General features: G+C 39.3%; 1 protein-coding gene across 5 annotated transcripts in view; it reads left to right on the top strand.

Moving 5' to 3' along the window:
- Nucleotides 1–15,306, top strand: part of grid2 (glutamate receptor, ionotropic, delta 2) — a 486,943-nt gene that overhangs the window by 450,278 nt on the left and 21,359 nt on the right. For all 5 annotated transcript variants that reach the window (XR_013809307.1, XM_079687594.1, XM_079687592.1 and 2 more), the window contains exon 14: nucleotides 2,879–3,045. Coding sequence is in view for 4 of the 5 variants with exons in the window: in XM_079687594.1 (XP_079543720.1) it covers nucleotides 2,879–3,045 (167 nt within the window). In the remaining variant the exon portion in view is untranslated. The remainder of the gene's footprint in view (nucleotides 1–2,878; nucleotides 3,046–15,306) is intronic.

Raw genomic sequence — 15,306 nt, forward strand, 5'->3', positions numbered from 1 at the left:
TCCTTTACAACCAGGAGAGCTCATCCATCTTGTTTGTCAATGACCTTACATTTCCTACAGCAAAAAATAGGAGGTTGAGTTTAAGTTTCTTCCCTCTTGCTGTTTTCTCTTCATTGTGTGGACTAAGGCAGGCTGCAGACCTCAGGGATATGAGCTGTAAGTGCCAGACACTTGAGTGCAGTAGCATTTCTAATGCATTGGGAAAGGAGAACAATGAACAAAGAGGAAGGCAAAACTAACTAATTATATTTAACATACTCTGAGACGTGTGCAGATAAAAAGAATAGTAAACAGTTTTACCTTGACCTTGTTTTTTCGGATTTGAAGCTCTTAGCTGTAAGAAAGGTATTTTTCATGTGAGCTGTTTTAAAAAAAAGTACAATTATAATCCGAGTTAACTCAACAGCAGGGGCAAAGCTGACCTTTAACACGTCACTTTATTAAGCAATCAATTCATTATTAATTAATCCAATGTTTAATTTAGACAATGTTAAACAGATTGCATATAGAATGCTTGTTCTGCTACATCAAATCAAGTCCTCCCTATTCCCAGGTACATTGTCTCCATTAATGAAATACAGCTGCAGGCAAGACCATGTCTTTTCACAGGCTCCATTGTAGGGATCATGTATCTTCTTTATTTGCTTATGTGCTATGTTGCTTTGATTATTTATTTAATTGATTCTAATTGAATTATTATTACTTTTATTACATTTAATTTAGCTGATGCTTTTATCCAAAGCGACTTGATAAAAGGTTTGGATTTAATATTTGAGAAACACTGCGATTATTAAGTTATGTGATGTCAATTATGGTAGATCCTAAACAATTTTCATTTAAAACGAACCCAAATGAAATCCAAATCCCCCGGCTGTAAAAGTTAATTATATAACATTAATCCCAACCCCTCAATTTGAAGTTTACATCACCTACATGGCAGCCATCTTCAAAAGGAACTCAGTGAAACCAAAAGAGACTTATTATAGGAAGCACACAATGCAGGATACAAAATTGTAGCCTCAGGCGTTTAAACCCTTCCTCCCCCATATTTACTCTCTAATGTGCAGTACTCTCTCTACTCTCACTCAGTTTCATCACTCTATATCACTTTATGTGGAATCATTTCATACCCATTTTGTACTTTTTCATAACGTCATCTCTTTTTTTTCAATAAGGAGTACTGTATGTATCAAAGTCTGATTTATTTTCTTTCCATTCAGCATTCAGTAAAAAGGCTCAAGAGTCTTTGGAAAACATGAATTCCACTATGTCTTTGCCTCTGGAAGACATATTATGCATAATCCGCTTTTAAAGCAATAAAAGCTTTTTTTGCCTGTCGTGTTCTTTTCATTAAAGGCATACCCTGACATAAAGCTAAAACTAGTATCCCCTCTGAGACGGACGGGTAAGACTGTACATGTTTGTTGGATTACCAGAGCTTTGTTCTGTTTTCAGTTTGGCTGACATTAGAGGTCACTGCATACATTCTGTGCATAATGATTATCTTTCAGTGTTTTGATTTTTTACCCAAATGGCGAGAAAGACTTATATGCAATTGTAAGCTATTCCAATCTTTTTTTCTTTTTCACACAAAGCCCATAATCTTACCAATTCAAAAGCTTAAAATTGGAATGCCTTAACATTTTTCTTTAAAGTAATAAAGTGCTCTTAAGGTTTTCAAGAGCAGAATGAGCCATTCTGATTTCCTGCTGTGAATTATAACTCACACACTTAGACACACATGAACACAAACTGCATAGTACTAAAAACTGTGAAATTACCCATTGTGAGGGTCTTGGCGGTTCTCTGACATTAGCCATCACTCATAGGCCAACTGTAGTGACACACACACACACACACACACACACACACACACACACACACACACACACACACACACATTCACATACACAAAAGCACAATCTGGGAAGGCAGGGGGTATTGAACATTTAAATATAGCTCCATTAAAGTTAATGACACACACATTTCCACATGGTGTGCGTACGCGTTTGAGTGAATTGGCAGAGAGAATGTGAATATCACATCCAGGTTGATTATTCTCGACTTTTCATTCTGGTTTTAAAACTAACGTTCATTGAATGTTAACAAGAAATCATGTTAACAAGCACCTTATTTTCTATGAAAAACTTCTCACCTTGGGTCACTTTGACTTGATCTCAATAAAGGCTGCAAGCTCAAATTGTACACACACCTACAGTTTGCCCAAACATATTAAACAAGGACATAAATATATCGTATACCCACAAAGTAATAAAGATAACCCAACAAACCATTATTGCTTTTTTTGCTTTTAACAATATGGTTGCTGTGAAGTCCTGCAGTAGATGAATCAAGTAATATTGTTGCATTTCTTTACGCCAGTGTGTAATGGTGAGTTAGAAACCCACCCTTTATTGCCTATGATGAATTTACATATTTCATCCCATAAACAAAGAACACACAGCGGACAAGGTCTAAGGAACAATACCAAACCGTTATTAAAAACCTATTCTCAACCTGTGTGGTAAGGCTTCAACTAGAGACTGATTTAAAGTCCTTAAAATACTGTTTATTTAACTGGCTAAATGTATACAGTATAGACCACAGTTGGTACAGAAACATTCTCTCTAAGTAGAGATTTAGCGAAGAAAAACGAAAGATATGCACAAAGAATAGATGCGTATAAAATGTTGCTGCAATTGAAAGTCAGCGTGTCACACTGTTTTAACAAATATATTGGTCGATCAGTGGTACAGTAGCTTATGCCTCCACTTACTGTATGTTTGGTGAATTAAACAATATATCAACTGCATGTTTTTGGATATTCACCTTTCTGAATATTTGCCCACTATATGTAAATGCATTTTCTTTCTTCCAGGTGAAGTATGGTCGATTTGGCTTCGTGTGGGATGCGGCAGTGCTGGAATATGTTGCTAATAATGACGAGGACTGCTCCTTCTACGCTGTTAGTAGCAATGCACCGGACCGTGGATATGGAATCGCCATGCAGCACGGCAGCCCCTACAGGGACATTTTCTCCCAGAGGTAAGACTTGTAAACAACACACTACACGTTTTGTTCCATCCTGTTCATCTTACTCATATTGTCTTCAGTTTTTGTGGTCACTCCTGTAAACTATGCCCATCTTCCTGCTTGAAAAGTCTGCTCGGGAGCCAGACCCCAAGGAAATTGCAGAAAATAGTCATTGTCACAACTAACTGCAGCTAGCTTGTGTTACATTCCGGCTCCTGGGCTGTAACATAAAGCAGGGAGGTGAGACGAGAGGTAAGAATATAACAGTTTTATTCGTAATCACAATCAACTGAACGGAAACCAGCAATAGGTCCCCGAAGCTGGCGCAGAGAGAGTGCCCAGAGGAGTGAGAGCGACGTATCCGGCTTGCTCCTCCTATATCCTTTTGGCAACGTAGCTCACCCGGCAGGTGCGGCTCATCAGCACCGGAACCTGTAAACACCCACAAACCACACACACAAACAGACGGCCCCCCATGTGGTGTGGAGGGGTCGTCACACTTGCTTAACATCAGCATAAGCCATTGGTTCACATTATATCTCTGCATAGCACCTTCCATACAATCATGCTCTCTAAAGTGCTTAACACACTGTCAGTAAGTCTAACAACACAGAATCACAAACAATTGAACAGTTCACAGTGTGCATGCATCTAAATGATCCCAGCTGTTCACCTTGTTGCTAAGGTGCACCGTTGGGGGGGGGGGTTGTTCTGTCAAAGTCATCGACCAAGAAGGTAGCATAATTCATTACTTTATCCGTTCATTCTTTCCTTACTTATCTTTTCCGTCATAGTTATAAGGAAGTTTGGTTATTAGACCCAGTGCAGGGATGCTCGAATTCGGATACAGGAGTGTTCATAATGCCCCTAAATAATGGTAATAATGATTAAAAATCATTTCTAGGGAAGAAAGTGGGGACAGAAGCCCCATGCAGCACCTATATCCGTTCATCCTTTCCTTGCTTATCTTGTCCGTTATAGTTATAAGGAAGCTTGGTTGTTAATGCAAAGAATGCACCAATGTCATTGAGTCATCTTCTCCCATGCTGCTCATCTGCTATATGTGCTGTGCAATATTGAGTGTCCATTCATTCTTTTTAATTCAATGGTATGATATAAACCAAACACCATACTGCAGGTTCCGTCATATGAGGTGATATATTGCCTGCATCCCAACAAAGAACATTTATTTATTTTCAGATCCTCACTTGAAAAGAAGGAACACAAATAATGTTTGAGACCTTTATTATGCTGTCATTATTTATATTATGTAAAATAGTCTGTCAGTGTTTATTTATATATAATTGTGTGTGTGTGTGTGTGTGTGTGTGTGTGTGTGTGTGTGTGTGTGTGTGTGTGTGTGTGTGTGTGTGTGTGTGTGTGTGTGTGTGTGTGTGTGTGTGTGTGTGTGTGTGTGTGTGTGTGTGTGTGTGGGGGGGGGGGGGGGGGTGTGTGTGTGTGGGGGGGGTGGGGGTGTGTGTGTGTGTGTGTGTGTGTATGTGTGTGTGTGTGTGTGTGTGTGTGTGTGTGTGTGTGTGTGTGTGTGTGTGTGTGTGTGTGTGTGTGTGGGGGGGGGGGTGTGTGTGTGTACACCTGTCTGTATAACTCCACATCCGATGGAGCGTTGCGCCTCAGAATATTGCCTATCATGGCTGTTATTAAAATAAACAAGCAATTAATTGACAGGCCATGTTTTCAATTCCCTCCTATTATTTCAGGGGAAATGTCACACTCGTGGGAAGACACTTTCAAACTGTTTACTCCCACTGGTTTCCCATAGTTCAAATGAAAACAGACTCAGAAATTATCAAGAGAAAAATAATCACCGAGATACAATTGTTTTGTTTATATTTGCTGAGATTTTTCAATCATTTGACGCACAATCACAAACATTCTGTGTCATGCAGATTCATTAGGTAGAAAAAGGGTTAGACAGGGATTGTATTAGAGATCCATGCACTGATGCCATGATGACAAATGTTTCACTCATCATCTTTGGTGGCTTGGTCATGACAAGTCAAAAGACGCAATGATTACAACACAACTATAGCACCTCCATTTAAATAAAAAAATACTATGGGTTCTAATATTTTTCCATACAATACCTTTAATGGAGTTACAGTCCATCATAATCTCTATCCATAGCAACAACCCTATGACTATAAAGGGAGCATTTGTATTTTTTGAGGATACCTTCTTACAGTAGGTGCAAGTACAGTCCGTCTCAGTAAGATACTGTAGCTCCTATCAGTATACTCTCTCAGGTGTTTCTCTTATATTTGTTCAACTAATCCTTCATGTCTGTCTATGAAATGACAGAACATATATATTGACTGCAGCCTCAGGCTTTTCTGTATTTGCTTTTAGAAGAACATATTCCAGATGGATGTAATTCTATTTTCGTTTACCACAACAATACGTTGTTTGTCATTGGATTCTTCTCAAAGCTGTTTTTTTTTTTATTCAGGCAGAATTTAGGATGTCTTGTCATTGTTTTAAATTCAGCCTTGTGGAGTACTTCAAAATGTACCCTGCAAATATAGATACTTGGCCCCAGCTGAGTATGTATGTAAGAACTAAAGTACATAAAAAGCGTAACCTTCAACATTTGCTTTATGGTCATAATTTCTACTTCAATATTTAAGACCCTCAAATACTGGCATAATCACTCATTTACACTAGTAATTGATAAAGATCCAGATCCAGTGAGTCTGCAACTTCATTACTTGCTTTATGTGTTTGTTTATCAGTGGGTGGGTACATTCTGAATACTTAAGATGTGTTTATTATCTAAAGGTCCCTGGAGGTAATAACAGAGATGAAAAACAATGAATTTGCTTTGACACTTTGAGAAATAGAGAACGGCGATGACGGGAGGAATAGACAGACTGCTACAACTTAATCGTTTTCAACCCTTTTGTTTTTGTAAGAATTGAAGCCATTGCCAGACTGCATCACGGTGCGTGCGTGCGTGCGTGAGTGAGTGAGTGTGCATTTGTTTGTGTCTACTTGTCAGCACTGTAATAGCAGCAATGTAACACACAAATATAATGCTACTTTGTACATGTTTGTGTGTTTTGGCGCTGCTGTTCTGTGATTGATGGAGACAGTTTGCAGATTGATCAGAGTCAGAAAACAGTAGTGTAAAGAACACGTCCACTAATTGAAACTGACAGCCATACTGACAAGTTGTTTTGAAGTGCCAAAGGGGCAAGATTTTGAAAAAAGAATAAGCCTTCTCTCCCAGGCATATATTATTTATTTCTGTGAGTGTCTTCAGGCATTGATGTGAGCATTTAAAATGGAAGATTTCATCCTTACCAGGTGGACATCTTGAGGTGCTGCAGTGTAAGGAGATAAGCTGCAGGCCAGACAATTTATCGTGCATACTGAAGAAAATTACGTTTTACAATTCAATTGCAAGATAGATGAGGTGTGTGATATTATGTTCAGGACTGCAGTATTTCGATCTTGACCTTCAGTATACAAAGTGCATCAAATTAAATAAATGTGGATGATAAATGTCAGAAAAACTGTTTATATCATATAACATGCTTTTTGGTAAGATATCAAGGTCAGTCTTTTTATTATAAAAAATATTTCGTTCCAATTTATGCACACATGCGGTGAGCAAAAAGGGCCTCATCTGCCATATTCATTTTACTAGGGTCCCACCACTTACATAACATTCATCACCAGCTAACATTCATGTTGTTTTTATGACCTGGCTGCAGGCCAGTGTTCATCATTTGCCTAAGGGCTGATATTTGAGTGCTTCTAAAATAAAGTGATGGTCTGGTACCCTGTATTTCTGTGGGGACCATGGCAGTGCTGTATGGTACGCTTGAGGAGCCAAATGACATACACAACAGCGACAAGTCATTGCAGCAATCACAGAAATATCACACCACATGAGACTATGGGTTATATTGTTATGGTTAGCTTGCAGCAGATGCTGGCTTCATTCCGTTTGAATGACATTAGCCTGTTAGTTTGTGGCTTGTAATTATTCTGACATAGGTTGTATGAAAGTAATCACTGCAAAGATATCAGCTATTAGCTCTGATTGCACACCAAACAAGTCTGGATATTGTAGCTGTGAGGAAATTGAACTTTTTGATGGTTTGAAAACTCATTATTTCTCATAAAGAGAACACATCTGTGTTAAATCTCCATAGAGGACGTGCTAAATATTTTTATATTGTTGATTATGGTTTCATGTGAGTAATGTGACAGTGTCAAAAGGGCTGATTTGCTCCGTGACCCAGCTAATGTGTCTCCCTTGTCTTTATATTAGCCTTAAATCCAATAATCCATGCATCCTTTCCTTCTACAATCCGAGACTTTTCTTGCATGAATTTCATATCTTATCAAAGACGATTTATTGAAATCCTACCAGTAAAAGTAATTTGCGACTAATATAAAAAGTAATCCTCTACTAATGGTGATAAGTGATACTAAAGGGCTATGGGTTCCAGTAAATACAAAGTAAACTGTGTACCAATCGTAAAACAGTTTGATTGTGATGCGTTCAGTATTCAGACAACGTTTTACCATAGAAGCACTCATGACAATAAAGTTGTCAGCAGTCGTTAAGAAAAACTGTTGATGAACTGACTGAAGTTTGGTTATTGCAAACATTGAAATGAAATATAATGAAAAAATCGTATTGGAGTTCTTCTTTTGAAATGTATATTATAGACATAAAACAAATTGCCCCATTGAAGGAAACATATAAATGGCTTTAAAGCCGCCTTCGCTCATGTAAATCATGTATTTTAGTCCCAGCAGAAGGCTTGTAAACAGAGACGGCAGAGAAGGTGAGTTATCCCTGCTCACACACTGTTAGCTCTCTGTCACAGCTCTCTCAGGCATTACTGAAAGACCACTTTGATAGTATTACTGTAGGTGGAATTGGCTTTACTTGTCAAGACCTGTCAATACAGGTAATGTAATTTTCTTACAAGAAAGTCTCTCTAATTGTCCTTGTAGCCACTACGAAATATCTATTGTTACCTGAATCCGCTCTGTTTAAAGTCTTCTATTTCACCCTCTCTGACTGCCAGAGGCAATGGTAACACTTCAAAATAAAAATATTTTATTTTGTGGATGAGTTTTTATATCAACAAGGTCAAGTATGACTCTGGTATCTCCCACAAGATCAGTCATTATTTACTTTCTAACTTAAATGTTCCATTCACCAATTATTAAATAACACTACAATGGTTTAAAACCAGTTTTATTTATTTATTCATGTTATAAGATTATTTTATTTGAAAAAGTCTGCTCATAATTTTTCGAGGCCCTTGGTAGTACCATAATAACATGATCTTTCTTGCATAATCCAAATAATGCTTGATCAAGGCTCCTTCTAAAGAAGCCAACACTTAAAAGCAAGGCGTCTGTCGCTCCACCACACACACACACACACACACACACACACACACACACACACACACACACACACACACACACACACACACACACACACACACACACACACACACACACACACACACACACACAATCATTCACAGTGAGTTCAAGTCTGGTTGGAGGCTCTGAAGCCCTCTAATTTTATTGCATCTACAGTATCAGTATTTTTGAATCACTGACATTGTTCCAGAGGACAAACAATTATAATTCTATAAATCTAATCTAATTTTATTAGCAGGTAAGATCATTTTCTTAATGTTAAGTCTTCTTGCTAAAAACTGTTAAACATGTCCCAGCACTGTCTTCTCTCTGTCTTTGTCAAAGCTCTCACAAGCTGTCACTCTCCTACCAATCAATCAAAGTAAAACTCAGCCCACACACTTAGTAAATTCATTAAATCTTAATGAATCACAATTAATGATGGGGATGTGGCTCTCTCTCTCTCTCTCTCTCTCTCTCTCTCTCCCTGTCTCTCTGTCTCTGTCTCTCTCTCTCTCGATCTCTCTCTCTGTGTCTCTCTCTCTCTCTGTCTCTCTCTCTCTCCCTGTCTCTTTGTCTCTGTCTCTCTCTCTCCCTGTCTCTCTCTCTCCCTGTCTCTGTCTCTCTCTGTCTCTGTCTCTCTCTGTCTCTCTCTCTGTCTCTCTCTCTCTCCCTGTCTCTATGTCTCTATGTCTCTCTCTCTCTCTCTCTCTCTCTCTCCTTCTGTCTCTCCCTTAGCTCTCAAAGTGCAAATGATGGTTAATGACTGTTTGACTTCTCCGTGTTGTTTATCATTGTTCAGCTTGATAATCTGTTTTAGTACACCCACACACTGAGGCTTAATGGTGCTTAAATGAAAACTTTGTTGACAAAGTGTATGACATTGAACCCTGGGTGTGCTAATTTGAACAATTAAGCTTTGCAAACTTTACTTGAGGGGCCGAAGACTCATTGGTAAAATCTTACACCATTCTTAAAACTTCGATATAGCAACACTTTGTTTATTATTCTACCTACACATATGGATATGGGCCATACCTTGTTTTAAATAATCTCTCTTGAAAACATCTTAGTTCCTTATATTACTATTGTATTGTTGTATGTATACAAAAAACTCTTAAGCCCCTCTGCCAAGCCTTTTTCTATAGCCCATCACAGCTCTCAAAAACCTCAGTCAGTGTCACAGATAGTATACTGAGAAAATCCACATACTTTTCTGATGGATTTCTGACATGGTTCAACAATATGTTCTCCCATCTGTTAAATGTGTCAAGAAAAGTGGAAATCTTGGAAAAAGTTTCAAATATCCAACCTGGATACAAGCACTGGATACTATCTGGCTTTAAAATAAGGCAAATAAAACACCCAGTCTAAAGTCAATGGAGATACCTCAATGGCTCACTCTTATTATTTGGCTCCACAATAAACCTGCTTAATAACAAACTCAAATATGCACCACCAGTGCTAGAATAATATGTCTTGTGTCCAAGGCAACCCCTGCTGTCTGTGGTTGAATAAACAGACCTTCCACGGTATTGATGTATGGCTAGGGGTCAGCTTCTTTTTACACTAAAACACACATCTAGAGAATAATTAGAAGAAGGTGCACATCTCTGACCGGGTCGATGCTGCTGAGTGTCTTTGCTCCTGAATTACACTCAGTCACGTTCCTGCTTGCACAATTGGTAATGTTATTTGGACAAATAAAGTAAAAGCTGCAGCTAAGGTCAGTTTGCACCTGATGTTTTGGATATTTTGACCGTTTTGGCTCGTTCCTTTAGGCAGGTCACATTGCGAAACCGAACATGATGTAATTATAATAATCTGATGCTCTATTGATTCCTCCTCATCTCTACAGGCAGGTTAAAATCTGCTTCAGCAGACCTTTAGCTTGAGGTGATTCAGCATTTAAGGACACTTCAGTGGGTTGTTGGCTGACATGGGTTCCCGAGCTTAGCTCTTTAGTTGAAGGCTGGCCTCTCTAATCGCTATGACACTCTCACCTACCCGGAGAAATTGATATACCTGCAGCCACACAATCGTTCACCTTCAAACGCCTGCTCTATGTTTGTTCTGCACTTTTTTTAGTGCCCATGTTTCCACAAAATAAATCCTCCTTTTTAAAAAATGAAATTCTGACATCAAAATGTTCTGACCCTGCAGTCATAGGAACTACAGAAAAACTACTTTTTTGACTATAATATGAACATTATTTTCCCTCATGCTGACCAGCAAAACCAGCAAAGCAGCCAATGTTCTTCTCATCTTAAGGAGCTGACAGCCGACAACCATCTCAAAGAAACAAACTCATTTTAGCATAACACCTCCGTCTCTCATCTACAGTCATCCCTGTCTGCTCATTTCATGTGACACCCTTCCTCTGTTCACTCATGTCATCATTCGTTTTTTCTTCTTTACTCCTTCAAATCTCTTACCATCTCTCTTATTCTATCCGGCCTCCCCTTTGTTCTCACCTGCTCTCTCCTTTCTTCTGTTGTATGATTTGACGAGTTGTCAGCCATCCATCCAGATTAACCACAGCCCCCTCGCATTTTCTTACTAAAATCTCTATCTTCTCCTTTTCTCCAACTCACTCACATCTCCTTCCCCTTCTATCACCACCTCTCACCCCATCACAATATCCACTTTTCACCGTCTGAAACTTTAAATTGTGTTTGCTGCACTGGTGACAGGAGAGGAATATTTGTAATGAAAGAGTGAGACTGTTGTAGTTGTAGCTGCAGACATATTCCTATGCTCCTGAGACTGAAGTGTGCTCTGCGATGACACACCACGCCTTGACACCTCTCACAGAAACAGTTACGAGGTCTATCTAGCCAGTTCTAAAATTCACTGAACTGTTACACATTGTTCTTGATCATCTAATCCCCACCACTCTGCATTTTAACTGGCTAAAGCTGCAGTAAAACCTGATAATGGGCAAAGAGCAGCATGGGACATAACCTGTATTTATAGAGGTCTTATGGAGGGGGCCGGAGAAGTCTGCAGTATCAACACAATGCATGGAGTTACAGTGCATTGAAAAGAGCAATAAGTGAGACTTTTACTGTCCTATAGTACAAAATAGCCATAATATATCTTGAGGGGGTAGATAGCCCAGTTGATCAATACCAGTGACTCAACGATCAGTTTACCAGGTGCTGAGATAGCAGCCTTTCAAAACTCACTTTGTAGCCTCTATTCTCAGTTTGGCCTCGCCATCCATTTGAGTTAGAAAATGCACTCCCCTTTCCCCAGCTGTATCGCAGCAGCACAGTCTGAAGTCTTTTAACAGTCCATTTTCACTCCAGTAGGGGTATCATTTATAACATTAGAGGCAGCTCATTAAAACTGTTACAAATAGATTTTGCTGGCAAATGAACTCCTAAATGCCTACTTTTGAGGGTTTACGGTGAACACTCGTATTTAAACATGAAAGATTTGAGGGCGAAATACTGAATTAAAAATGTTTTGCTTCAGATAGTTAAACACGTCACATTGCAAGAAGATTTCCCTTGTTATGACAACAAAAGGCTACTTTTCTGCTCTAAACACAATTTTCTTGTGACTTAATGCCACCAATTTAGCTTACATGTGAAGAGAGTGGATTTGTATGTTTGTGAATCTGCTCACAGGTTTGCACTGTCTTTACTTGTGACACAGAGCAACATAATACACTCCCTAAGCCCTTTCCATCTTAAGCATCACAAACACATGCCAAACCACAGCCTTCACTGTAACCTTAACATAGACTACAGTCTATAAGTAAAGTAATAACAAGTCTAAATCTATAAACAGCCCTTAGGAAAAGTGCAAAACATTTGTCTAAAACACACTTTTAGAAGAGCACATGAACGTGTTTCTCTATAGGAAAGAAGGATACCAAATGAAAGAGCTGTGTTTGTTCATATCTTTTTGGCCTTCCATTTTGTGAAGTCATGTTTCTACCTTTAATGTGTCCACCGTAATTATCCACAGCTAAACCTACATTTTTCTCAGTGAGTCACTTTCTGTCTGTCTCTGCTTTCTTGTATGTGATCTCAGTATAATTTGCCACGGATGTGTTCTGCAATCAGACAGAATTTGCAGCATCTCTCATCTTTCATATTTTCCCTTTTTGCCCTTACTTCCTTTCTTCAACTCTTGTGTCGCTTGCTCCTTTATCCAAATCACTGTGTGTTCTTTTTTTTCATCTTAAGTCAACTAATAATGTGTGATCATCCCACCATCAAGGCTGCTGCCAACAAGTTGCCATGGCAACATCTAGTCAACGCAGTAACGGCCACTGCGGAGAGAATGGGGAGGCAGAGACATTGCACACACATACAGACACACACACACACACACACACACACACACACACACACACACACACACAGAGGCACACAGCGGTTAGCTCCCCTCCCACCACACAGGCAACCTTTGCTCATTTGCTTTAACAGCCAGTGGGAGTGTTAAAGTCAACGATCTTAAAGCAAGGTGATAACTCATTACACACACAGTGTTAATGCAGCTCATAGCTCCCAAGCTGTTTCATAAACATAGCCGCTGTTGCAGGAAGATGCAGAAATGCTTTACCATTCATACCATCTCAAACAAGAAACTGATACAAAGTCTAACCCAATACATCTAGTCATAAAATAACATAAGGTCTAAGCCACTCTTTTGGCTTTATTCCGATGGCTATTTCAGAGTGAAATTCTTAAAACCTATACAAAGCTTATAATATGTTTTGACACATAACAGTCCTGCTGCATATGAATACACATGTAAAAAGGCTGTAACACCTCGGTAGACACACAAATTACTCTGTTCTCTTATTACTTTTCACACACACTTTACTCCCCACACTATCAGCCGAAATTGAAGCCCTCTCATAAATGTGACAATGGTGCATTTAATTAGATAACATACAGTTACATATGGCTACTCATGTGTTTAACAATGCAGGACATGACAGTAATACTATAAACATACACTCAGACTGCAATAATTTAAATTAGATGCTAATTTTAGTGATTAAAGTGATCTATTTCCCAATACCCCAGGCAGCGGTGTGATGACTGATGATGCCTTGAGCAAAAAACACTCCCAGACCCAAAAGGAAGAAAAAACACATCTAAGTTTACACCCCCTCAGTTCTATATTCTACATATTCAGACTGAAAATGAAAGCAAAAAAAAGTTTGGGATGTCTGTGCAGGGAAAAGCACACTGCTTAGGGGGAAATAAATGAGTAGTCAGATTCCCTCTCCTGTGCTTTATCATGAACTCCATCAAACTCTGTGTTTCTGTGTTTCTTTCAAAAGGACATAAAGACCGTGACACACACACTTTAATTAGCTCCTCCTAGCTAGCTCTCATTATGTCGTTTGTCATTGTTTCGAACAAAAAAATCTAGAACTGTAATATATTTTGTGTGGCTATAGGCTTTCCATTTGATGGCTGTGTGTTTGCACTTATGTGAGCACAAACAATTTGGTGTTTTCAAAGAAGGATGTGTTTTCTTTCGATGAGACTCAGGCCCAATTTACACGGAGACGGAAATGAAAATGAACCGGATTCGATATAAAAAAAAGTCTTCCGTTCACACGCGATCGGCTCAATAAACATGTCCGTCCACACGAGACCGCTCGACCCGCTGGAGACGCTGTAGTACATATGCCGGGCCTGTTCCGCCACAAAATACACCAAAAGCAGTGAAGAAGACCTCCAAAGCATGGTTGCCATGGTTGCCTGGTTGCCCTTCTGTGTTTTTCGCCGGTCAACATGTCCGTTAAAGTTAAAATCTTCCGGACAAAATTAGAAAAGTGCCGGTCAAAGGTCTTCTGTGTTATTTATTGCGTTCCGTCTGCAGATCTACCCACCTTGGGACCCGTTATCGTTTGAGGGGTCCGTTTCCGCGGTTCCGTTACGGCCTCGTGTGAACGAACCGTCTCTACGATAGAAAAAAGTAGCAGATACAACCCGAACCGTCTCCATGTAAACGGGGCCTCAACCGATGTTCTTGTCACACTCACAGTGGCCTTTCATCTTGCCTGTCAGCCATGGGATACAGATTAATAAAAGCAGTGGTAAAATCACCATTCTCACTTTTCCTCACAAAGTTGAAGTACTCATTGCATAGTAGCTGCCAAGAGTGAAAAGTGATCTCTTCTTAGCTAACTAACTATGGTAAGTTAGGTCACTTTTTCTACATGCACCGAGCCATTCTCAACACTGTTACGATAAATGACCAAACACTCAACAGATAAGTGTAAGCATTCAAACTGTAATTACTCTGACATCTAGTATTCCATGTATAAGATATTAAGTCTGGATTGCCTTCTTAAATAAGAGGGCCCTGTGGTGTAGCATTTTAACATCTTCCACTTCACGTTTGGCTTGCACCATCTGTCCAATCTCATACACGCTTTATTTTGGTGTGAGGAAAACAGCGGGGTTCACATAATATTACCAGCATCATCATCATCATCATCATTTCTATCCTCTTTCCTGCAAGTATTATAAATGAGTTGGTAGAGTTCAGTCAGGGTCTTTTTGCCTAACTGCTGGCAGGACACAGCCATCTGAACCTCAACGAGATAAAAGTGAAATGAAAATGTATTATTTGTGTACTTTATGTATGTTTGCGTTCTTGTGAGTCCATGTCAGCGTAAGAATTGGATTCAAGGGCCCTTTGGGGAAGCAGCTTTTGCATAATTCTGATAGGCCAATTAGTGCAGAATGATAGATGATGAGCTCTATGGGCAGACAGGGTCGTAACAGAGGGGAGAGAGAAAGCACTCTGTCCTGAATCTCAAATCTGTTCGGCTATGTCCTCCCTCAAAGTTACACACAGCTCAGTCACACACTAATA

The sequence above is a fragment of the Notothenia rossii genome (assembly GCF_949606895.1).
Source record: "Notothenia rossii genome assembly, chromosome: 6".
NCBI classification, from domain to species: Eukaryota; Metazoa; Chordata; class Actinopteri; order Perciformes; family Nototheniidae; genus Notothenia; species Notothenia rossii.